A 25,658-nucleotide genomic window follows, 5' to 3' on the forward strand; every position below is an offset into this window, starting at 1 on the left:
CCCATTGAAGCTATTCAGAAAGCTGTTAATAACTCGGTGGGTCTGTAGCTCAAGAGAGAGAGATGGGCTTTTCGGTTTATTCTTGATAATTACAGCTGAGGCAGTAGATGCAATCTCTGAGGGAGAGGAAGCAGAGGAGGAAAATAGCAGGAGGTAAACAGAACTCTAGGAAGCACCTGTACTTGAGGCAGACGGAAGAGAATGAAGCCACCAAGAGGAAACAGAACAAATAATTAGAGATGGTAAAACTAAGAGAGTGGTATCCTGGAAGGAAAGGATCAGACATTCTTGAGGAGAAAACAGGAGCCAGCAGTACTGAATGTGTAGAGTTGTCATATTGACTATGGCATACAGGAGAACTTCAACCTTTACCAGACTAGTTTCATTGTGGTAGTAAGGACAGAAGTCTACTTTCAACGAGTTAAAATGTGACCCAGAGACAAAAAATTGAAGACAGTGAGCGTAAACTGTTCTTTCTTGAAAGTTGGTGTTAGAAGGAATGCCAGAGCCCTGAAAAAAAAATGAGAAAGATGGGCTGGTTGCTTCTCTGCCTCAGAGCCCATAGGTGATAATATGTGACCCACAGCCCCTCCAGGGTATGTAACTTGGTGATGTCGTTTTCTTTCAATTCTTAGATTTAATCATAAGATGAGTTCAGCTATGTGGATGGGAGGTTTTGAGGCGAGATGGAACAAAAGGAAGGTTTTAAGAGATATGCAGTTGTGAAATACAGTCTTGACTATTCACAACGGAAGGATTTTCCTTCTCAATAGAAGAGTAATGCTCTGCATTTGATGAGCCCTTTTGCTGTATTTTCCCCTGTCTCTCATGTTGATGCCCTGCTTTTAAAGCCTCATATGGCTCAGGGATCCCATCAAGTTCGCTGCCGTGGTCCGACTTTTCTCTTTTGAGTCCTCAGCTACTCCGGTACCAGAGACCTTATGTTCCTTGCCCTCAGGCAACTAGACTCACCTTTAAGGCAGCAGCATATTGGGCCTGAGAGCTGATGCTCATCAGTAGCTTCTAATTTCTCTTCACCAGGCATAAATGTCACTTTTCAGACCTAAAATCAAGCTCAGAGCTGATTTTGGTTTCTTGACCATTCTAGGTAAAACGTTTGACCCTAAAATTTTCTTAGAAATCTCCAAATAATATTGATTTTTATGATATACAGAATTAAGTAGGATAGATTTTGTCTATATGTTTTTAAGCTTCTTAATGGTGTTTTAATCTATAATTCACTTAACATTTTTTTTATCAATTTACAGTTATACTTTCCAATGTATTTTCCTATATCTGTTTTCACCTAGGAGTCATTCGTTTTGATTCCTAACAGTGACATTTATCTGTCTACGTATCCATGGGGCATGGTGTGTATATATTCCTAAAAAGGAAAAATGTGTATGAGTTGTCTTCATTAGGCTCACATTCTGCTTGCACACCCTCTTTCCATTACTGTTTTGAACCTGCAGTTGTTTTTCCATTATGTAACTGTACTGCATTCCCATTTTAGATCCAACTGAGGAGCCAGCACCACAGGCCACCAATACAGTGGGTTCTGTTATTGGAGTAATTGTTACCATCTTTGTGTCTGGAACCATATACTTTATCTGCCAGAGGATGTTGTGTCCGCGGATGAAGGGCGATGGGGAAACCATGACTAACGACTATGTAGTTCATGGACCAGCTTCCGTGCCCCTTGGTTACGTGCCACACCCCAGTTCTTTGTCAGGATCTCTTCCAGGTGAGCCAGGACTGACCCATTGAGAATCAAGTCTTGGCAAGATTGCCAAGCTTCCGTTATGGAAACAGAATACTGCCTACAGTCTACTTCAACGTAGACTATTTTGGGTTTAAACAGTTACAAGGGCAAATGTTCACTTACCTTTAGCACCTTCTTTTTACACAGAAGATCTTAGGTATGGTTTGGTAGAAATTGGCAAAGGATACAAAGCGAATACATACACGTACAAGCATTTATATTAATATATCATACAGTTATTGCATGTACACTTTATTTCTGGGCTTCCCAGGTGGGGCTGGTGGTAAAGAACCTGCCTGCCAATGCAGGAGACACGGGTTCTGTCCCTAGGTCAGGATGATCTAGAGGAGAGCATGGCAATGCACTCCGGTGTTCTTGCTTGGAAAATTCCATGGACAGAGGAACCTGGCGGGCTACAGTCCATGGGGTCACAAAGAGACTGAAGCGACTTAGCACGCATGCACACTGCATTTCTAGATGTGCTCTACTAAAGTTAATCAACTGGCCATTTGTTGGAAAGAATCATAAACCACAGTTCTTTTGGTTCACTACCAAGAGACCTGTCCTACGGAGCCCAGGAATTACAGGAGGCCGAAAAAACAGGTGAGGTTTCCTTTTCAGCAGATCTAGAAATGCCTGATTGATAGCAGGGAGGAATACATCATCTTATGTTTTCTCCTAACTTAGATGAAGACAGTGGGAGGTGGGTTTATTCAGGCATGGCCAGGGTGCCAGATGTTCTATCCTTGGCTAAGACTGCATTCCTCTAGGGAAGTACAGCTTTCTTTTCAATGTGTTTTGGTACCCTTAATGAAAAGAAGCCTTTCTTGTAATGAATATGGAGAAAGAGATACCAGGCCAAAAACCCTATGAAAATAACTTACTCTCAATGTTAGCTGTAAGGGAATAGATGATTTTAAATTGTTAATGATTCCCTGTTGCCATACCTAGTTTGTTAAAGGTGGAATTTGGGAAGTCACTTGTGAAAAATAGAATTTCTTCTTTAGCATCGTGGTTGTGATTACAACAACATTTGCATCCAGTAGATAAAGAAATAATTTCCCATACATTGAATTTATGATGTTAACAATGGGTTTACCTTTCTTTTGAGCAAATCTATTGCTTTGTCTAGCCTGCTTTGCACTTCTACTCTTCACAGTTCTTTTTTTCTCAGGTCCTCTGAGAGACTGAAAACCTCTTGTCTTAAAGAGCTCTGCTTCCACTCTGGCGAGTAGGAAGGGCCAGGAGCTATTCTTGGCCTTGTGTTATAGGCCAGCTCTCAATGGAAGTGCCCACTTCTAGAGAACATTTGTTTGCCTTTTCCATTAAGTATTTTCAATTATTATTTGGAAAAGAGGGCATAAGTTGTTTGAAAATGGAGCTATTTGACTATTGATATTTGTAATTCTAGGACTGAATAAAATGATTTCATGCCTTCTTATAGATCTTACTCAACTTCAGTATTTATCCTTCATTTTAGGAATGTCTCGTGGTAAATCAATGATCAGTTCCCTCAGTATCATGGGGGGGAGCAGTGGACCCCCTTACGACCGAGCCCACGTCACAGGAGCATCGTCAAGTAGTTCATCAAGCACCAAAGGCACTTACTTCCCTGCAGTAAGCAGCCTGTTTTCCTCTGTTCATTTTGAATGCTGAGATAAATAAGATGTTAGATGTTTAACTTATTTATTAAATATGGGTACTTAGTGATGGTGGTATAAAAAGGTTTTAATATAGAATTTAGACATACAAGGCCCAAAGGATTTACCACCACCCTGTGAGCACTTAGAATGTGCTCAACTTAATGACTGTGTAGCACCAGCATATTTGAAAGTATTGGACATTAATTTCATATACCAGGTGAAAGCAGAACTATTGAATAGTACCTCCTGAGAGGCTAAGGACCGTCATTCTATGACCTCCCCAAAGAAGGAAGTACATGTGGTGCTATTTCTGCTAAGTAAGTAATCTTTCTCTAAACATTTATAGTTTTAAAAATCAGAACCCAGTTGTGCTACACTTAAACTAGTAACTGCAGGTTGCAGATTCCTTCTCATTACCTTGCATTATTTACCCCTAATGAAACTGTGTCTTGAGGGGTGGAGAGCCACAGTCCTAAAGTACTGTTTTAGGTTAATTCTTTGAAAAAGAGGAAATGAAGAGGAATATGAACAGAGATGAAGGAAGAGAAGTTGAGAAAAGGCTAATAGTCTCTGTCTGGATAGACTATTCTTATTTCAATCATTTGGTTTTCTTTCCTTTTAGATTTTGAACCCGCCGCCATCCCCAGCCACAGAGCGATCACATTATACCATGGAATTCGGTTATTCTTCAAACAGCCCTTCCACTCACAGGTCCTACAGGTAATACACATCCTCCTCCAGTGTAAGTCCACATATTTATTAAAAGGAAGTGTTTGTGTTGTGAGTTTGCTGTGGCCCTGGCTGAGTAGATGATGGTCACCAAGAGAGAACAGGTATCTTGTAGAGAGAACAGGCATCTTGTCTGGGTAATGCTGGTATTGCCTCTACCACAAACCCTTTTCTTTCAGAGCGTTAGACTTTCTTTAATTAACGTATCCTTGATGCACAATATTATGTAAATTGCAGTTGTGTAATGTAGTGATTGACAATTTTTAGATGTTTTGTTCCATCTGTAGTTATTACAGAATATTGGCTATAATTTTATGTTGTACAGTATATCCTTGTAGCTTATTTTATACCTAATAGTTCATACCTCATTCCCCTGCCCTTTGATTTCTCCTTCCCACTTCCCTCTTCCCAGTGGTGATCACTAGTTTGTTCTGTATGTCTGTGTTCCTGGTTCTTTTTTGTTATTTTCACTGGTTTGTTGTATTTTTTGGATTCCACGTATAATTGATATCACACAGTATATGTCTTTCTCTGTCTGAGTTATATCACTTAGTGTATATCCTCCAAGTCCATCTATGTTGTTGAAAATGGCAAAATTGCACTCTTTTTCATGGTTGAGTGTAGTCCATTGTGTGTGTGTGTATACACACTACATCTTCTTTATTCATGTGTTGATACTTAGGCTGTGTCCATATCTTGGCAATTGTAAATATACTGCTGGAAATATTGGGGGGGGGTGTATCTTTTCAAATTAGTGTTTTCAGTTTTCTGGATATATACCTCAGAGTGGAATTGTCGGGTCATATGATAGTTCTGTTTCAGTTTTTTGAGAAACAGTGGCTGCATCAGTTTGCATTCCCACTAACAGTGTATAAGCACTCCCTTTTCTCCACATCCTGCCAGCACTTGTTATTTGTGTTCTTTTTGGTGATAGTCGTTCTGACTGGTGTGAAGTGATAACTCACTGTGGTTTTGATTTGCACTTTGCTGATAAATAGCCCCATGAAGCATCTTTTCATGTGCCTGTTGGCCATCTGCATTTCCTCTTTGGAAAAATGTCTGTTCCAGCCTTTAGGGAACTCTATACATTTTTTAAGGAGAGCTGCAAATTTTTTTGTGGCTGGCTTTTGTAGTATTAAGGTAGAGCCTCCAGGCTTTGGCAGTATTCTAAGGAAAAGTTACCCCCAAAGTGACTTGATTTCAGAATATGTTACTGCTGAGGGTAGGTTTGATTGATCATCTCCAGTAGAATGTTGGCATAAGATGGAGGTCCAGAGAGTTAGGAGAGCTCTAAAATAGCAGGAGTGTTAAGGGCACAGAATTTGAGAGAAGCTGAAAGCAGCTTAAGTTCAGCTCTTGCTTACATATGTTGTTATTACAATCTGGAGTGAAAGGTTTCTCATATAGTTACATGGAATAAATCATGACTCATTAAAATAAACTGCAATGTGTTTGTAAGCCAGAAAGGGGGAGTTTATGCCTTTGTGCTGATTTGTGACTCTGTGGAGCAGAGTGAACAGGTTCAGTCCTAGTGCGTCATCCTTACTCTTTTGTCCTACTGGACAGGCCAACAGAAAGTCAAAAACTTACATTCTCTTCAGACACTTGGTGCCAGTGTTAATCGGCATCACTCAAGTGCCCCATTATCTTCTCGATAAGGTGTTTCCTGGCATTCGAGTCAATAGCCCTGATGTATATATAACCTTATAGATGTGTAGAAATAAAGTGGAAACTGTTTATACAGTATCTCAATCAGAATCCTCATGTCACTTTATGGCTAAGATAGATTTGACTCCGAACTGATTGATTTTATGTTTTCCTTTAAGTGTTGCTTTCCCTGCCCCAGGTTTGTTCTAAAAAGTCAAAATAGAAAAGTAGAAACCTAAAATTGAAAAGACAAAAGGAAAGAGCTAAAATTTTACTTTTAAACAATTTCTTTAAATTAAACACTCTTTGATTCAGGTAAACATAATTGCATCAAAAACAGTGCTTTTTTATGAAAACTTTTTTATTTTCTATTGGACTATAGCTGATTAACAGTGACACGTTGTGATAGTGTCAGGTGCACGGCAGAGTGACTTGGCCGTACATACACCTGTTTCCATTCTCCCGCAAACTTCCCTCCCATCCAGGCTGCCACGTAACACTGAGCAGAGTTTCCTGGGCTATACAGGAGGTTCTTGGTTAACCATTTTAAATACAGCAGTGTGTACACGTCCATCCCAAACTCCCCATCTGTACCTTCCTCCCATGGTCCGTATTGTGTTTCTCCAACCCCCTGCCTCCTCCAGCAACGCTAAGTTCGTTCTCTATGTCTGTCTGTCTCTGAAAAACAGTTCTTATTTAACTGTTTCCCACATCTCAAATTAAGCCCAGTTTATTTCTTCAGAATGAAACTTTTTATCATTTAAACTTTCTTGGGGGTGGGGGCAAAGTTTGCAAAACTTTATACATTTTGTTAATCTATTTCCTTTCTCTCCTCTGGTATGTTTTTTTTTTTTTTTCCTCCTCACCTGTGGAAATGGAAGTATTGGGCCTTTTAAATGTTGAGCCAAGAAATTGCACCAAGGCTCACCACCTGATTGGACAGAAAGATAAGACCTAAAAAATACTGTGACATCATGTCAATACTGGTAGTAAAAGTGCTTGAGAACCTGCTTAGCAGGTCATGTAACTTCTGGTCTTTTATAGCCATTTCTTTTGATACGGAGGGCTTGCCTCAAATGGCATGTATCCTGAGGTGTGTTACCTGGCACATTGTTAGATGTTTTATAAATTGTTACTTCAGTTTTACACTCAGTCTTGCCCCACTCTTGCAATCATTTTATTTGATGAGAAAGCATATAAATAAATCTTGATTGGGATAAAATGAAATAAGATCAGCTTTACTATACTTAGACTATAAAATGTTATAAGAAGTTACAGTAGAAATGATGGAAAAATCAACACTTTTTAAGTCAGCTCTTAATTTTACTAGTACATTTCTCTTTCCAGTGCACCTTTTTCTTTAGTTAGCCATGCTACAAACTTAACAGTTATAGATTGCTTGAAAAGATAGCGTAAAGGGTGTACAAAAATAAATTAGGTCTCTGAAGTACGTTTTAGAAAACTCACTGGTTCTGTATGGATGCGTGGAAATTGTCATTTTGGTGTTCAGTTAGAGCCGCTCTTATGACAACATGCTTGTCTACATACAATGTAGGAAATTGACACTCCTCCCAAATCATGGTACTTTCCCTGTACTGATAGTATTAGTAATGGGATAGATATGTTCCTTAGGCTGTCTACCAAAATTCAGCCCGGCTTGTACAGTATTTGTACAAGAAAGAATGAAGTAGAGTAATGAAGTCTTTGGTCATCATTGAATTATTCATCAGGTAAACATAGAGCATTTTAGGAATGTTCAGGGAATGCTAACATGTTTGAGTAATGTAAAAATCATAAAGACACGTTCTCACAGATAATGGAGAGGCAGAAATTGATGTCCACTATACAGACTAAAAAGCAAGAGAGTTCCAGAAAAACATCTATTTCTGCTTTATTGACTATGCCAAAGCCTTTGACTGTGTGGATCACAATAAACTGTGGAAAATTCTGAAAGAGGGGGAATACCAGACCACCTGACCTGCCTCTTGAGAAACTTGTATGCAGGTCAGGAAGCAACAGTTAGAACTGGACATGGAACAACAGACTGGTTCCAGATAGGAAAAGGAGTACGTCAAGGCTGTATATTGTCACCCTGCTTATTTAACATATATGCACAGTGCATCATGAGAAATGCTGGGCTGGAAGAAGCACAAGCTGGAGTCAAGATTGCCAGGAGAAATATCAATAACCTCAGATATCCAGATGACACCACTTTTAATGCAGAAAGTGAAGAAGAACTAAAGAGCCTCTTGATGAAAGTGAAAGAGGAGAGTGAAAAAGTTGGCTTAAAGCTCAACATTCAGAAAACTAAGATCATGGTATCTGGTCCCATCACTTCATGGCAAATAGATGGGGAAACAGTGGAAACAGTGTCAGACTTCATTTTGGGAGGGCTCCAAAATCACTGCAGATGGTGATTACAGCCATGAAATTAAAAGACGCTTACTCCTTGGAAGGAAAGTTATGACCAACCTAGATAGTATATTAAAGAGCAGAGACATTACTTTGCCAACAAAGCTCCATCCAGTCAAGGCTATGGTTTTTCCAGTGGTCATGTATGACTGTGAGAGTTGGACGGTGAAGAAAGCTGAGTGCCGAAGAATTGTTGCTTTTGAACTGTGGTGTTGGAGAAGACTCTTGAGAGTCCCTTGGACTGCAAGGAGATCCAACCAGTCCATCCTAAAGGAGATCAGCCTTGGATGTTCATTGGAAGGACTGATGTTGAAGCTGAAATTCCAATACTTTGACTACCTCATGTGAAGAGTTGACTCATTGGAAAAGACTCTGATGCTGGGAAGGATTTGGGGCAGGAGGAAAAGGGGACGACAGAGGATGAGATGGCTGGATGGCATCACCGACTTGATGGACATGAGTTTGGGTAGACTCCAGGAGTTGCTGATGGACAGGGAGGCCTGGCGTGCTGCGACTCATGGGGTCGCAAAGAGTCAGACACGACTGAGTGACTGAACTGAACTGATACAGACTAAATGCAAAATGAGAGATTTTTCCAAAGATGACAATTAAATACAACTTTGAATAGTTCCTTCTTATTGATAAAATGTGACTTAAAGATGTTGTTTTTTAGTCACGAAATCTAGTCTGGCTCTTTATGATCACATGGACTGCAGTCCGCCAGGCTCCTCTGTCCATGAGATTTCCCACACAGGAATACTAGAGTGGGTTGTTACTTCCTCCTGCAGGGGATCTTCCCAACCCAGGGATCGAACTCGCATCTGCTGCATTGCAGGTGGATTCTCTACTGTGAAGCCACCAGGGAAGCCCAACTTAAATACATAAGCATACATCCAGAGGTTAGAATGGGTTCATCATTCACAAGATACTACTGTGTTCCTCCTTCAGCCTGCCTTTGAAAATTGCCTCTTGGTTGGTGCCAGTTTAAATTGTCATAGTTGATTGTCTTCCAAGTCAGGTTTACATTTAATGCCTCTGTATTTGGGTAGAGAAACCACTCTTCTGTAAAACTAATTCCTCTTCTCTTGCTTTCTTCCCTGTATCAGCTACAGGCCGTACAGCTACCGACACTTTGCACCCCCCACCACGCCCTGCAGCACAGACGTGTGTGACAGTGACTATGCTCCTAGCCGAAGGATGACCTCGGTGGTGACGGCGAAGGGCTACACCAGTGACTTGAACTACGACTCAGAGCCTGTGCCCCCACCTCCCACGCCCCGAAGCCAGTACTTGTCAGCAGAAGAGAACTATGAAAGCTGCCCACCTTCTCCATACACGGAGAGGAGCTACTCTCATCACCTCTACCCACCGCCCCCCTCTCCCTGTACAGACTCCTCCTGAGGAGGGGCCCTCCTCCTCTGACTGCCTCCAACACATAAGTGTAAATATGAATTTGGTTGAGATCTGGAGGGGGGGGAGGGAGCTATTAGTGAAGGATGAGGCAGACCGTGTACAGTTAAAATTATAAATGGGGTAGGGAAAACTGGAGATATTTGTACAGAAGGAAAAGATATTTATATATTTTCTTAAAATAGCAGATTTGCTGCTTGTGCCATAAAAATTTGTATAAATAATAAATTTGTACTAAAAGTTTTATTTTTGCAAACTAAATACACAAAGCATGCCTTAAACCCAGTGAAGTGACTGAGTACAAAGGAAACAGGAATAAAAAAAAACAGCATCACTGACCAGGAATGTCTGGAGCTTTATTGATACCAAAAATTTTTTTTTAAAAAAAGCAAAGAAATTGAAGTCCATCTCAGCAGCAAACCATAGATACTCGGAAGGAGCCCAATGGCCTTCACGTTAACTACCATTTGAATGCTAACAAGTTTAAGAAATGAAAGACAAAAGAAAAGAATACTAATTTGGACAAAAGGCTTTGTTTTCTCTAGGGGTCCAATAATTTTAGCAAGTAAGATAGATATTTCTAAAAATTCATTCGGGGTGCTGCTGTTGTGGGAGAAATGAGCTGTCTGGTAAGATGCTATGGGGCCGTTTTGTTTGCAAATCTTCTGTCCCTATCTTAAAAAGTCACACCTCTGTCATACATCAGTTTGTTCCCTAGATGATTTCACCTTGCTTCCTCCCTTAGCAGCATTATATTTTGCCAAGATACCATAATTTATTCACCATAAAATCTGAGGATTGATTAAATAGAATTTGCTGAATAAAAGTTTCGTTTTAATATTTCTACTAACTTCATTCCCCAGTCAGCTTAGCTCTTCAGTTGGACTGCTGTGTCCGCATAAGGATCAAAGGTTAGACAAGTTACTGTTCCTCTTTATTCCAAGACTTTTAATGCTCAATACAGTGTCTTTTTACAGCACATATAGAAAGTGTTTTAAGAGTTACAAATTTAACCATTACGTTTTTGTTGTAAATTAATCATATATCCTTGCAGTACTTGCAGCATATAATATCACAGTATGAAATCATTTTTATATATATTTTTTCCTAGTAAAACATTTAAATATGTTCTGGTTAGAGACAATCTATTTTAAAAGGATTTTTTTTGTTATCGTTAGGTTTTCCCTTTGTTAGTTGTTGGTGACATTTTCATGTTCTTTAGGCTGATTTTTCTCAGAATGATCTCTACACACATAACCTCTTTATAATGTGTGGCATGAGTTGAATACAGTATCTTTCTGTTAACCTAATGTGAATATTAGATTGTTTTCAAATTATCCATGAATTACTCCTATAATCACCTCTTATATATTTTTACATGTCTTCTCTCTTACTCCATTATGGATTAAGGTGATTTAACAAATTTAATGGTATGGCTTACATGAGAAGGAAAACTATGACCTTTTCAGCTGTCGGAACTTGAGTCGAGGGGGATAATGGAAGGCTCTTGCGTGCTCTGCCTGTCCTGTGTGGTGCTGGGGCTGCTGCTGCTTCAGCTGTCAGGGCTGACCTGTGAAACCCTGCTGGCACTGCTCTTCCACCTTGCCAGAAGTCAGTTTCCTGCTTTTTTACATGTTTCCAGCATTTCTCTGCTAAAGTTGAATGTGTTTTTAAATTCATGTATTTTTACCTTAACAGATGTTGGTCAGTTACTTAATGAATGATGTGTTTGTTTTTTTTTTTCTTTTTTAATTCTGTTTTGCTGAGGCCACCCTGTCTAGATTTCATGGCCCAAGAGAAAACAATGGAAGAAAGGATTTATAATTTTGGTGAAGGTGAACTAACTTTTTAAGCAATTAAAAATACCTAAGTAATCTTTTTCAAAAATTAAAAACTGCGGTTTCAGAATATCACATTGGTTATTGGGGTACCTGATATGAATCTGGTGGGCTTGATTTTGCATATAAATAAATGGTAATCCATCAGTGTCTTGCATTTCAGTCAGACGAGCGTTAACTCTTCCTGTTGACGGAACAAAGTGCTCAAGTTCTAACAGAATGGAAATTGAAGTTGCATTCTGTAACACACAGAGGCACTTGATGCTCACATGAAGATGGAAAGGTTAGCAATAACTGGGTATCAATTAGAATATGAGAATTCTCTATGTTTACATGTTTTGATGTGCATCTTTGTCTGTGGGCTTCCCATGTGGAAACTCACACTGTAATGAACTAAGAAGAATGTCGCCTTGTGATGTCTCAGTTCAAGTGCTTGTGCTGCGATGGCAATGGCCTCTTCTTGCAAAATACTAATTTGTGTGCCAATTTGTTTGAAATTATTTGAAGGCAGTTCAGCTTAGTCTCAGAATCCTCTTTCTCAATATTTGAGATGGAGTCGTAACATTTTGGGGAATATTTGAAAGGTACAGTTTGAGAGAATTGTCAAAATTCAGGATGGATTTATTGGTCCTCAGGTTATATGGACAGTTAAGCTTTAAAGTAGACTATCTTGTTTATTAAACACAAGATCTTTAATTGGAAGATAAAAAATTAACATGTGAGCACAAATCAGGAAAAAGGAAACAATTTTGAATTTGGATTATTTTGAATTTTTGAATTTGGATTATTGCTAGATGCATTAGCCATGCTGAGGGGCAATGAATAACATTTCATTATATTCCTTAAATATAGTAGTATTTGTTGTGATTGTATATCTTGAAGTGTGCCCACTGAATGATGTGATTAAAATGACCTGAGAATTGAACTTTAGCATAGGATACTTTCTGTGCACTACAATAAGCTTTTCTTCACTGAAGTGGTCTTTTATACTTCTAAACTTTTATAACCTTGAACTTGGCTCCTGCAGAGCTCTGGTTTTTTGAACACTGGCCCAAAGAATTTTGCTGCTTATATCAGATAATGGCATATTCACAATTAACAAAAAAACAGTTAAGGCATAGAATTTTCTCAATACTGATTTTTCTTTCAGGAAATTTTATTATGCATCTGACACTTGCTGTAAATCTAGCATATCGTGAGATATTACATGTTTAGCAGAAAATTATCATTATTTTAATTTTAATACAAAAATACTCTGATGTACCACCAAAAGATATGTGACCCTTTAGTCAGTTGGAGAACAGCTGTTCTGAAGGACTGATACGTATTTAGCAGTGAAGACTTTACAGTACATTTTCATCTAATATAGACCATTAATTGGGATAGGGCTTTGAGCAGAAGATTGACTTTGTTCATCATTTTAAAATATTCCAAAGTCAATAATTTGTATAAGACCAACTCATTTGATACTAAGATATAGAAATAGCCACTGTCTGCATTAGGTTGCAGTCAGTTTGACAGGAAAAGTTTTTTGTTTTGCCATAAAGGCTCATTAATGAGGAATACTGCCAGTAGGTTTAGTAGCTGTGTCTTATCTAACCTATTAATGAACTGTGACCTGATACCAGTAATCATAGTATAGAGACTATTTTTGGTACAGGAAAGGCCTGCCTTCAGCAGGCAAGCCTGGCTCTCTGCAGTAGGTCTGCTGCTGTTGTTTTGTGCCTAGACTAGATTCTTAAAAAGTATAGTTTTAAAAATTGCTTTATATCTTGCAGGGGAAAACTTGTTAGTTCATTGATTTTGCATGTCATAAAAGCAGCATGATGGTTATTACTATTACACATCTAATAAGATTTAGAAAAAAAAAAAACTTGGCCTTTTCACACCTCCCAAGTATGTCATCCTTTCAATATGTGCAGTACTTCATTCTGAATAATGACATGAGTAGCATGCCTGGAGTGTGGATATGAATATGGGATTATCAGATGGCTGACAAATGTTTGAGCATCAATAAATGAGACTACAGACTAAGTGTAGACATGGACCAAGTCTTAAAGAAGTTCACAATCAAGCACTGTTTAATACATATTCTCAGAATTCTTGAACTCAAGAAATTTAATTTTGTTTGGTACTTCTTTCCTTATTTCACACCTAAAGTGAACCCAGAAAAATAACAGATGATTTTACAAAGTACTGTAGCATATGTATACTTTCCGACTTCTGGAATTGCATCATTTTACAATGGGCTCAACCTTTAGCTTTGAAATTCTCTAAGTTTTAAAGGATTTTGGACCCTAACGCATAACATGATTTTAAAATTGTGAATCCGTATACTTGGGATATTTGACTGGATTCTGCCTCTTTTTCAACTAATTCTATATCTGAATGGAGAGGGAGAAAGATTCTTCAGTTTATATAGATGATTTAGAATGAAATTACTGACTTCATCCTTCTTCAGTTCAGGTAAACTTTACTGTTTTTTTTTTTTTTTTTTTATAAGCCATTCTTAAACCATTAAGTTACTGCTGAAAAAAAATCACCATGACTTTGCAGATACAATTGTAAAGAAAGTGATGTCTTATCCTCAGAAATGGAATATAGACCTAATTAAAAAATAGCTTTTAATTTTCCCATTACTTTGGGTTTGTCCAAAAGTTAACACCAAAGAATTATACAGTCTGCTTTGCTTAACTGTCCATTCTTTAAGAAATAATTGTTTTAAAATCACATATAAGCAGGGAAGGGGTATATATATATATATATATATATAGAAAGATATATATAGGTACATATATATATAGGGAGAGAGAGATCTCTATATGTATCTCACGAAATACTAATGCCTAAGTAAGAATATTAAAAGGAAAATAAAACAAGTCTGATTAAACTAAAGTTACAGGAAATTAAGTATCTAGGATTAGTTGAGAACATTTTAATGAGAGTAAAGAGGATACTGAGACGCTTAAGCTGGACTAGCCTTATTTGCAAGTGAAGGATCTGGTGCTGCTTTCAGATGTTTTATCCTCTGTTTTTAAATTTTTTAAGCTTTAATCTTCGTCATTGTCTTAAAGTCAGCTGGTGTTTCTTGTTCATGGACTTTGGTACGATGGTGCTTTGCAAGGATGTAATTATATTTTAATGACCAACATTTGGTCAGCCCTTGTCCACTATTCACTTCCCCCTTTTTGTAAAATAAGTGCTTTAATTTTAAATGTATAAAAAATACCTTGTATAAATCCCCTTTTTGATTATTACATAAGTTGAGTTGTAACAAATGAAATGTTGATTTTTATAATAAAACAGTGGAAAGTAAAAGTGTCATTTCTTTTCAGCAAGAAATTAAAACAGTTGTGCTTTGCTATGATAAATGAATGCTGTGTTTCAGACACAACAAAACTCAGCTTTATTGTTTGCATTTCAAATAAAATACAACTTCGGAGGAGAGGTTTGAGAAAGGCTTTGCTTTGTGCAATATTGACAATACCTGTGACTGGGAACAAAATAAGGAAGATTGGATTCGACTTATCCTCTGCACAGCAAAGCCAATCTACTGACACCAGGTTGTGGTCAAGGAAAGCATAGCATTCATCTGCAGGGCACCAAGCAAGAAGAATGGGCAGTTTGTGCTCAGAAGACCCAAACTCCCCAGTGGCTTTCAGGAAAGGTTTTTTTAAAGGCAACATTTGGGATAAGAACTGCAAAGGACTTGACTTTGTTCTGATTCAGTTCAGTTCAGTTGCTCAGTCATGTCTGACTCTTTCGACCCCATGGACTGCAGCATGCCGGGCCTCCCTGTCCATCACCCACTCCTGGAGTTTACTCAAACTCATGTCCATTGAGTCGGTGATGCCATCCAACCATCTCATCCTCTGTCGTCCCCTGCTCGTCCCCCCTTCAATCTTTCCCAGCATCAGGGTCTTTTCAAATGAGTCACTTCTTTGCATCAGGTGGCCAAAGTATTGGAGTTTCAGCTTTGGCATAAGTCCTTGCAAAAATACTCAGAACTGATTTCCTTTAGGATGGACTGGTTGGATCTCCTTACAGTCCAAGGGACTCTGAAGAGTCTTTTCCAACACCACAGTTCAAAAGCATCAATTCTTCGGCACTCAGCTTTCTTTATAGTCCCAACTCTCACATCCATACATGACTACTGGAAAAACCATGGCTTTGACTAGATGGACCTTTGTTCACAAAGTAATGTCTCTGCTTTTTAATATGCTGTCTAGGTTGGTCATAACTTTTCGCCCAAGGAGCAACATCTTTTAATTTCATGACTGGAGTCACCATCTGCAGTGATTTTGGAGCTGAAGAAAATAAAGTCAGCACTGTTTCCCCATCTATTTGCCATGAAGTGATGGGACTGGATGCCATGATCTTAATTTTCTGAATGTTGAGCTTTAAGCCAACTTTTTCACTCTCCTCTCTCACTTTCATCAAGAGGCTCTTCAGTTCTTCTTCACTTTCTGCCGTAAGGGTGGTGTCATCTGCATATCTGAGGTTATTGATATTTCTCCTGGCAGTCTTGATTCCAGCTTGTACTTCATCCAGCCTGTGATTTTGCATGATGTACTCTGCATATAAGTTAAATAAGCAGGGTGACAGTATACATTCTTGACATACTCCTTTTCCTATTTGGAACCAGTCTGTTATCCCGTGTCCAGTTTTAGTTGCTTCCTGACCTGCATACAGGTTTCTCAAGAGGCAGGTCAGGTGAATTCCCATCTCTTTAAGAATTTTCCACAGTTTGTTGTTATCCACACAGACAAGGGCTTTGGCATAGTCAATAAAGCAGAAGCAGATGTTTTTCTGGAACTCTTGCTTTTTTGATGATTCAGCAGATGTTTGCAGTTTGATCTCTGCTTCCTCTGCCTTTTCTAAAACCAGCTTGAACACCTGTAAGTTCACAGTTCATCTACTGTTGAAGCCTGCCCTGGAGAATTTTCAGCATTACTTTACTAGCGTGTGAGATGAGTGCAATTGTGTGGTAGTTGGGGCATTCTTTGGCATTGCCTTTCTTTGGGATTGGAATGAAAACTGGCCTTTTCCAGTCCTGTGGCCCCACCCATCAACAGAAAATTGGATTAAAGATTTAACTGAGCACGGCCCCACCCATCAAAACAAGACCCAGTTTCCCCCTCAGTCTCTCCCATCAGGAAGCTTCCCTAAACCTCTTATCCTTCTCCATCAGGGGGTGGCCAGACTGAAAACCACAATCACAGAAAACTAACCAGTCTGATCACATGGACCACAGCCTAACTATGAGCCATGCCGTGTAGGGCCACCCAAGACGGACGGGTCACCGTGGAGAGTTCTGACAAAATGTGGTCCAGTGGAGAAGGGAGTGGCAAACCACTTAAGCATTCTTCCCTCGAGAACCCCATGAACAGTATGAAACGGCAAAAAGATGTGACACTGAAAGAGGAGCTCCCCAAGTCTTAGGTGCTCAGTATGCTACTGGAGATCAGTGAAAAATAACTCCAGAAAGAATGAAGAGTCAGAGCCAAAGCAAAAACAACACCCGGTTGTGGATGTGACTGGTGATGGAAGTAAAGTCGGATGCTGTAAAGAGCAATATTGCATAAGACCCTGTAATGTTAGGTCTATGAATCAAGGCAAATTGGAAGTGGTCAAACAGGAGATGGCAAGAGTCAACATTTTAGGAATCAACGAACTGAAGTGGACTGGAATGGGTGAATTTAACTCAGATGACCATTAAATCTACTAATGTGGGCAAGAATCCCTTAGAAGAAATGGAGTAGCCATCATGGTCAACAAAAAGAGTCCTAAATACAGTACTTGGATGCAATCTCAAAAACGACAGTATGATCTCTGTTCGTTTCCAAGGCAAACCATTCTGTATCACAGTGATCCAAGTCTATGCCCTGACCAGTAATGCTGACGAAGCTGAAGTTGAACGGTTCTATGAAGACCTACAAGACCTTCTAGAACTAACAACCAAAAGAGATGTCTTTCTTTATAGGGGACTGAAATGCAAAAGTAGGAAGTCAAGAAACACCTGGAGTAACAGGCAAATTTGGCCTTGGAGTACAGAATGAAGCAGGGCAAAGGCTAATAGAGTTTTGCCAAGAGAATGCACTGGATATAGCAAACACCCTCTTCCAACAACACAAGAGAAGATTTTACACATGGACATCACCAGGTGGCCAACACCGAAATCAGATTGATTATATTCTTTGCAGCCAAAGATGGAGAAGCTCTATACAGGCAGCAAAAACACGACCAGGAGCTGACTGTAGCTCAGATGATGAACTCCTTATTTCCAAAATCAGACTTAAATTGAAGAATGTAGGGAAACTAGACCATTTAGGTATGACCTAAATCAAATCCCTTAGGATTATACAGTGAAAGTAAGAAATAAATTCAAGGGATTAGATTTGATAGACAAAGTGCCTGAGGAACTATGGATGGAGCTTCGTGATATTGTACAGGAGGTAGGGATCAAGACCATCCCCAAGAAAAAGAAATGCAGAAAGGCAAAATGGTTGTCTGAGGAGGCCTTACAAATTGTTCTGATTGGTTGGTGATAATGTAGCAGGTGTTTCAGGAATCTCTGTCATCAACTTTGTGATTCCACCAGTCTGGATTCTGCATGCTTGTGGTCAGCATGTAGTCACCATCATCTACCTGGATGGGAGGGTCTTAGTTTCTGTGGAATAACTCAGAGATGGCATCAGATTGTTATATATACCCTTGAGAAGGAGCTGTTTTATCACTGAGCTATTGTCATTACTTTTCTTGGTTTACTGCTTTTCCTTTATTTCTACATTCCCCGCTTCCCTAGTTAGCAGGAACTTCAGGAATCTCGGACACTGAAGCCTTATTCTGCAGGCAGGAGAGAGGCGGGCCCCACAGGGTCCAGCTCAGTTTCACAATTTGTGCTTCAGAATGCTCTTATTTTTAGTAAATTCCTGGAAGACATCCTGATGTATGCTCTTCTCTTCCTCCAAATTCTCTTTAAAAATGAACATTGCTTTTCCTGGTGCAGAGCCCAATAGGATATGATGATACCGAAGGGTAGCAGAATATACCACTGCAAAATATGCCACTTTCGCATCTTGATTATTTTGATCAGTTCAGTTCAGTTCAGTCGCTCAGTCGTGTCCGACTCTCTGCGACCCCATGAATTGCAGCACGCCAGGCCTCTCTGTCCATCACCAACTCCCGGAGTCCACCCAAACCCATGTCCATTGAGTCGGTGATACCATCCAACCATCTCATCCTCTGTCGTCCCCTTCTCCTCCTGCCCCCAATCCCTCCCAGCATCAGGGTCTTTTCCAATGAGTCAACTCTTTGCATGAGGTGGCCAAAGTATTGGAGTTTCAGCTTCAACATCAGTCCTTCCAATGAACACCAAGGACTGATCTCCTTTAGGATGGACTGGTTGGATCTCCTTGCAGTCCAAGGGACTCTCAAGAGTCTTCTCCAACACCACAGTTCAAAACCATCAATTCTGCGGTGCTCAGCTTTCTTCATCGTCCAACTCTCACATCCATACATGACCACTGGAAAAACCATAGCCTTGACTAGACGGACCTTTGTTGGCAAAGTAATGTCTCTCCTTTTAAATATGCTATCTAGGTTGATCATAACCTTCCTTCCAAAGAGTAAGTGTGTTTTAATTTCATGGCTGCAATCACCATCAGCAGTGATTCTGGAGCCCAACAACATAAAGTCAGCCACTGTTTCCACTGTTTCCCCATCTATTTGCCATGAAGTGATGGGACCAGATGCCATGATCTTAGTTTTCTGAACGTTGAGCTTTAAGCCAACTTTTTCACTCTCCTCTTTCACCTTTATCAAGAGGCTCTTTAGTTCTTCACTTTCTGCCATAAGGGTGGTGTCATCCGCATATCTGAGGTTATTGATATTTCTCCTGGCAATCTTGATTCCAGCGTGTGTTTCTTCCAGCCCAGCGTTTCTCATGATGTACTCTGCATATAAGTTAAATAAGCAGGGTGACAATATACAGCCTTGACGTACTCCTTTTCCTATTTGGAACCAGTGTGTTGTTCCATGTCCAGTTCTAACTGTTGCTTCCTGACCTGCATACAGGTTTCTCAAGAGACAGGTCAGATGGTCTGGTATTCCCATGTCTTTCAGAATTTTGATCAGTAGGCCCTAAAAAAATAGCAAATGCAGAGAAAAGCTGTCTCTGAATTCCCATTATCTGCCTAAAGACAGATTATCTAAAAGGAACACAATTGTCATAAATGATAAATTCTCTCCCCCGAGAGTTTCATCAACCAGGGAAGATTGACATAACAGGAGTTAAGTTCAGTCACTCGGTCATGTCTGACTCTTTGCAACCCCATGAACCGCGGCACGCCAGGCCTCCCTGTCCATCACCAACTGCCGGAGTCCACCCAAACCCATGTCCATTGAGTCGTTGATGCCCTCCAACCATCTCATCCTCTGTCGTCCCCTTCTCCTACTGCCCTCAATCTTTCCCAGCATCAGGATCTTTTCCAGTGAGTCAGCTCTTCGCATCAGGTGGCCAGAGTATTGGAGTTTCAGCTTCAACATCAGTCCTTCCGATGAACACCCAGGACTGATCTCCTTTAGGATGGGCTGGTTGGATCTTCTTGCAGTCCAAGGGACTCTCTAGGCTTTTGCTGAGTTATAAAAAGCAGGCACAGCAGTTAACTAGGGAAGTGACGCATGCAGAAACAAAGGTAAAGCAAACAAGAAGAGTAATGATAGACTAAACAATAGTTCTGTGAGAAAAGAGAGTCCTAGTTCCTCCTCCAAGAATATGCATAACAATCTGAAGTATATCTTTGAGTTGGTCTGCAAAACAAAGACACGCCCACCACACCCAAGGTAGAGAATGGTGACAACATACAGACCACAATAATGTAGACCTCAGACAATCTGAATCAGAGGTTGATGACTAAGATTCCTAAAACACCACTCTGTTCCCTCACCATCAACCAACCAGAAGAAAGTCTTGCACCTTGCATGTCTCACCCCAAATGTCTTTAATAACCCTTCCCCAAAAGCCATCAGGGAGTTCGGGTCTTTTGAACATGAGCTCCCCATTCTCCTTGCTTGTTCAGTTCAGTCACTCAGTTGTGTCAGACTCTTTGTGACCCCATGGACTGCAGCATGCCAGGCTTCCCTGTCCATCACCACCTCTCAAATCTTGCTCAAACTCATGTCCATTGAGTCAGTGATGCCATCCAACCATCTCATCTTCTGTCATCCCCTTCTCCTCCTGCCTTCAATCTTTTCCAGCATCAGGGTCTTTTCAAATGAGTCCATTCTTCACATCAGGTGGCCAAAGTATTGGAGTTTCAGCTTCAGCATCAAGTCCTTCCAATGAATATTCAGGACTGCTCTCCTGTAGGATGGACTGGTTGGATCTCCTTGCAGTCCAAGGGACTCTCAAGAGTCTTTTCCAACACCACAGTTCAAAAGCATCAATTCTTTGGCGTTCAGCTTTCTTTATAGTCCATCTCTCACATCCATACATGACTACTGGAAAAACCATAGCTTTGACTAGATGGATCTTTGTTGACAAAGTAATGTCTCTGCTTTTTAATATGCTGTCTAGGTTGGTCATAACTTTTCATCCAAGAAGGAAGCACCTTTTAATTTCATGGCTGGAGTCACCATCTGCAGTGATTTTGGAGCCTAAGAAAATAGTCTCTCACTATTTCCATTGTTTCCCCATCTGTTTGCCATGAAGTGATAAGACTGGATGCCATGGTCTTAGTTTTTTTAATGTTGAGCTTTAAGCCAACTTTTTCACTCTCCTCTTTCACTTTCATCAAGAGGCTCTTTAGTTCTTCACTTTCTAAGGGTGGTGTTATCTGCATATCTGAGGTTATTGATATTTCTCCCAGCAATCTTGATTCCAGCTTGTGCTTCATCCAGCCCAGCATTTCGCATGATATCCCCTGCATATAAGTTAAATAAGCAGGATGACAATATACAGCCCTGACGTACTCCTTTCCCAATTTGGAACCAGTCTGTTGTTCCATGTCCAGTTCTAACTGTCGCTTCCTGACCTGCATACAGATTTCTCAAGAGGCAGGACAGGTGGTTAAGAATTTTGTACAGTTTGTTACAATCTACACAGTCAAAGGCTTTGGCATAGTCAATAAAGCAGAAGTAGCTTGCCTGGAAAATCCCATGGACAGAGGAGCCGGGTAGGCTACAGCCCATAGGGTCGCTAAGAGTCGGACACGACTGAGCGACTTCACTTTCACTTTTCCCTTTCATGCACTGGAGAAGGAAATGGCAACCCACTCCAGTATTCTTGCCTGGAGAATCCCAGGGATGGCAGAGCCTGGTGGGCTGCCGTCTATGGGGTCGCACAGAGTCGGACAAGACTGAAGCGACTTAGCAGTAGCAGCAGCAGCAGTAGATGTTTTTCTGGAACCCTCTTGCTTTTTTGATCCAACTGATGTTGGCAATTTGATCTCTGGGTCTTTTGCCTTTACTAAATCCAGCTTGAACATCTGGAAGTTCTCGGTTCATGTACTGTTGAAGCCTGGCTTGAGTATTACTTTGCTAGCATGTGAGATGAGGGCAATTGTGTGGCAGTTTGAGCATTCTTTGGCATTGTCTTTCTTTGGGATTGGAATGAAAACTGACCTTTTCCAGTCCTGTGGCCACTGCTGAGTTTTCCAAATTTGCTGCCATATTGAGTGCAGCACTTGCACAGTATCATCTTTTAGGATTTGAAATAGCTCAACTTGAATTCCATCACCTCCACTAGCTTTGTTTGTAAGCGATCCTTCCTAAAGCCCACTTGACTTCACATTCCAGGATGTCTGGCTCTAGGTGAGTGATCACACCATTGTGGTTATCTGGGTTATGATGATCTTTTTTGTATAGTTTTTCTGTGTATTCTTGCCACCTCTTCTTAATATCTTGTGCTTCTGTCCATACCATTTCTGTCCTTTATTTCTTTGCATGAAATGTTCCCTTGGTACCTCTAATTTTCTTGAGGAGATCTCTAGCCTTTCCCATTTCATTGTTTTCCTTTATCTATTTTCATTGATCACTGAGAAAGGCTTTCTTAGCTCTGCATGCTATTCTTTGGAACTTTGCATTCAAATGGGCATATCTTTCCTTTCTTCCTTTGCCTGCAAATAAATGCTGTACTTTCCTATAACAAAGCCTCGTGTCAGTAGGTTGGCTTTACGAGCAGACCCAGGTTGGATTTGGTAACAATTTCTGCAACCACATAGGGACTCATCATCTCACATGGGTGTCTCTCATATGGCACCTTAGACCCTAGTTTGTGGTGGTTTTGATTCTGCCTAGCAGCTGCCTGAGCACATTTGTTGCTTGCCACTGACGGGGAGTCTTGGCCCACAAGCTTTTGATATTTGTGGTAAAGGAAACATGGCATTTGAAGGAGGTGGCTGAAGTGTCTGGTGAGTAGCAGAAGTCTTTTGTGTGATGATACCAGGGTCTTCTCCCCTATTGTGTTGCCTTGACCGGAAGTTTTCTTTAGGGTTTGGGACTTGGTCATTTGGCTTTGGTCTGAGTGGAGCACTGCTTTAATTCGCTTTTCCCTTTTGGACTGAGGAGTCTCTCTGACCCTTTAGCATCACCTGCAGTGGTACCTAGAGATCTCTGGTTTGGATGAGGACCCACACATCACCATCTGGAACAGCGAAATGAGATTCCTCACTCTTGAACTAAGGAGCTGTGATCCTGAGAGACCTCATTGCGTTGGTGTTTCTTTTGGCACTTACTGGCGGATATCTGACAGTACCATCCGTGGATCATTAATGATGGGTAACAAAAGCTCTATCTTGTAGACCCCTTCAGTATATTTTGTAGATCTGGGAGATCTTCAGTTATACTCCCATGAAATAAGTTTTTTAAAACTGCTTGGCCTTCTTACTCCTTGAGATATGGAGAACAATGGGACCCTAATGGCTCTCTAAATTATAACATCATCTTTCAACTAGAACTGTTTTATAAAAGGGAAGGAAAATGTGGTAAAATTCCTTATGCATAGGATTTTTATGCTGTTGTGTCTAATTAAATCTTTTGAAAATGGTTTGGCTTTGAGCCTTTTGGAATTGGTTTGGCTTACATATTGGGGGTGGGGGAGGGGCGTTGTTGAGTGTATATTTGTATTAAAGAATGTGCAGTGTTTTGATTGGTGGACTTGAGAAACAAAAGTTGATTTCCTGAAAATAGCCCTTTATGATGCAGCCTGCAAAATTAGACCACCCTCAGTTGGGGTCCATAGATATTTTTTTCTATAATACCATGTGGCCACAATGTCCTTTAGACTCCAGAGAAAAATGATGAAGATGGAGCTCTTTTGACATTCTAAAATGTTTTTTTTTTTGTTTGTTCTTCTTTAATGCAAATAGAGGAAGCAGGTTTTATAGGAGGAACTTGCATTTCTCTCCCTCTGGATTTGAGATATAAACATTTTGATTGGACTCTCAAAAACGTTGACATCTACAATTTTCCTAAAGGGAAAAAACAGAAAGAGATTTTTAACTCTCTCAGGAAAACTATGAGATCTATGTCTATATGGATGGATGGATGTCTGTGTACATTATAAGGATAATATGTTTTCACCTCTGGTTGATATCAAAATTAATTTGTAAATGATCTCTTGTTTAATTGGCTTAAAAGAAAGTAAGCACATACATAAATTCTCAGAATTATAAAAGAAACTCACCTGAGTGAATTTAAGGTTCACATGGTCTGGGAAATATTTATTATTAAATATTTCTGGTATTAAAATTTATTGATTTAATGTAGACATGTTTTTGACTCGTTGACATTAAGTAGAATATTTTTATTGTACCTAGTTTTACTGAGCATCAGTAAGATTTTAATATTCCTGTTACAAAATCTGTCAGCAAGGAAAATAAGTTGTTATGATGAAACTTTAAAGTATATGAAGTGGGAGTCTTTGTGAATAGTTATATTTTGGGAATGTCTACTTGAAAATCATCTCTCCAGGTTTTGGTAACTTGAAAGTTAAATGATGGAAATTTATTGAATATCCAGGTCATTTCACATAAGGTAAAATACTGAAACATTAATTGTTAGATAAATCTAAGTTTACCTACTTTTGTCTTCTTGTGAGAGAAAAACTAAAGATGTTTGTGTTTGTTAGACACATATCTGGTACCACAATGAGGAAGGAAATTGTGCCAGGAAAAGATGTAAGTTTCTAGAGGTTGCAGAATATAATTATGAGTTGGCCAATCAGGAAATACTGGTATGTTCACAGTTGCTTACTTCCTGGTTTTCACTAGAGATTAAGGTCTTTGATGGTTAAAATTTGTAATATATATGTATGTAAAGCTACTAAACTAATAAGGAAAGTATTTCAGTATGCAAGGAAAGTTGAAGGTGTGTTTTTATTAAAAGAATTTAAAAGAAATTGAAATGTATTTTTTTAAGGGAAAAGAAAGTAATTTTGTCCTAAAGCTGATTACTTCTAAATGGGAAAGGAAATAAGGAAATAAGTTTCTTAACTTTTTAAGTAATTTGTTGTAACTTTATGAATTTGCTCTTAAAATCTTTTATCATCACTTTGGTTAAGTAAATAAGTATTGTTTCACAGTGACCTATGAGCTGATTCGACCAGGTGTTCTGAAACTTTTTTATGTTTCTGACAAACTTTCCAAATATCAAATTCTAATTGAAGTGCGTTTGATCCCCAGCTATCTTTAGAATGCTTCAGGGGAAACCAAAAACATCTCAGAGAGAGAGATTGAAATTGTTAGGGTTATTTGGTATGTCAAAATTGTCAAGTGATTGGTAATAAATTTTCTTAGCTTATATGGGTAAATGTCATTAATATAAAGATTTTAGAAATTGGATGAAATTTAAAAAATCTGGTATGTTTTGGTATAACGTTATCAGTCACAATTATAGTCATTAAAATATCTGTCACATCAATAACTGAGTTTCTTTGTCCATTACAAGTAATTGTATGTTAAATGGTGTTTTTTAAAGTCTTGTCATTTATATAGCTGTTTTGCTATTATTGGTACTTTTACAAAAAGAAAATGCTTCATCTTCAAAAAGGTTCATAGAAAGGACTCTTGGACAAGTATAGATTTTCAGTAACATTTAGAACATACCAATGAACTGGGTAAGAAAGAATTCTGACAGAAAATACAGTGGCTTCTTAATACTGGTAACATGAAGAATTAATTACATAAGACTAAATGCTGAAGTGAATATGGTTATAAT

General features: G+C 39.4%; 1 protein-coding gene across 18 annotated transcripts in view; it reads left to right on the forward strand.

Moving 5' to 3' along the window:
• Positions 1-25,357, forward strand: part of LRP6 (LDL receptor related protein 6) — a 184,772-nt gene extending 159,415 nt beyond the window's left edge. For 14 of the 18 annotated variants that reach the window (XM_081589307.1, XM_081589312.1, XM_081589317.1 and 11 more), the window contains 4 exons: positions 1,514-1,744; positions 3,243-3,379; positions 4,028-4,125; positions 9,300-10,111. In XM_081589307.1, coding sequence (XP_081445433.1) covers positions 1,514-1,744; positions 3,243-3,379; positions 4,028-4,125; positions 9,300-9,594 — 761 coding nt within the window. In that variant the 3' untranslated portion in view covers positions 9,595-10,111. Of the gene's footprint in view, positions 1-1,513; positions 1,745-3,242; positions 3,380-4,027; positions 4,126-9,299; positions 10,112-11,604; positions 14,760-23,026 lie in introns of those variants that run through there. The other 4 variants (XM_081589310.1, XM_081589318.1, XR_014081982.1 and 1 more) reach the window with 3 other exon arrangements.
• The last annotated feature ends 301 nt before the right edge of the window (positions 25,358-25,658 follow it).

Source organism: Giraffa tippelskirchi, chromosome 4 (genome assembly GCF_054371585.1).
Source record: "Giraffa tippelskirchi isolate mGirTip1 chromosome 4, T2T-mGirTip1v1.2.pri, whole genome shotgun sequence".
Classification (NCBI taxonomy): domain Eukaryota; kingdom Metazoa; phylum Chordata; class Mammalia; order Artiodactyla; family Giraffidae; genus Giraffa; species Giraffa tippelskirchi.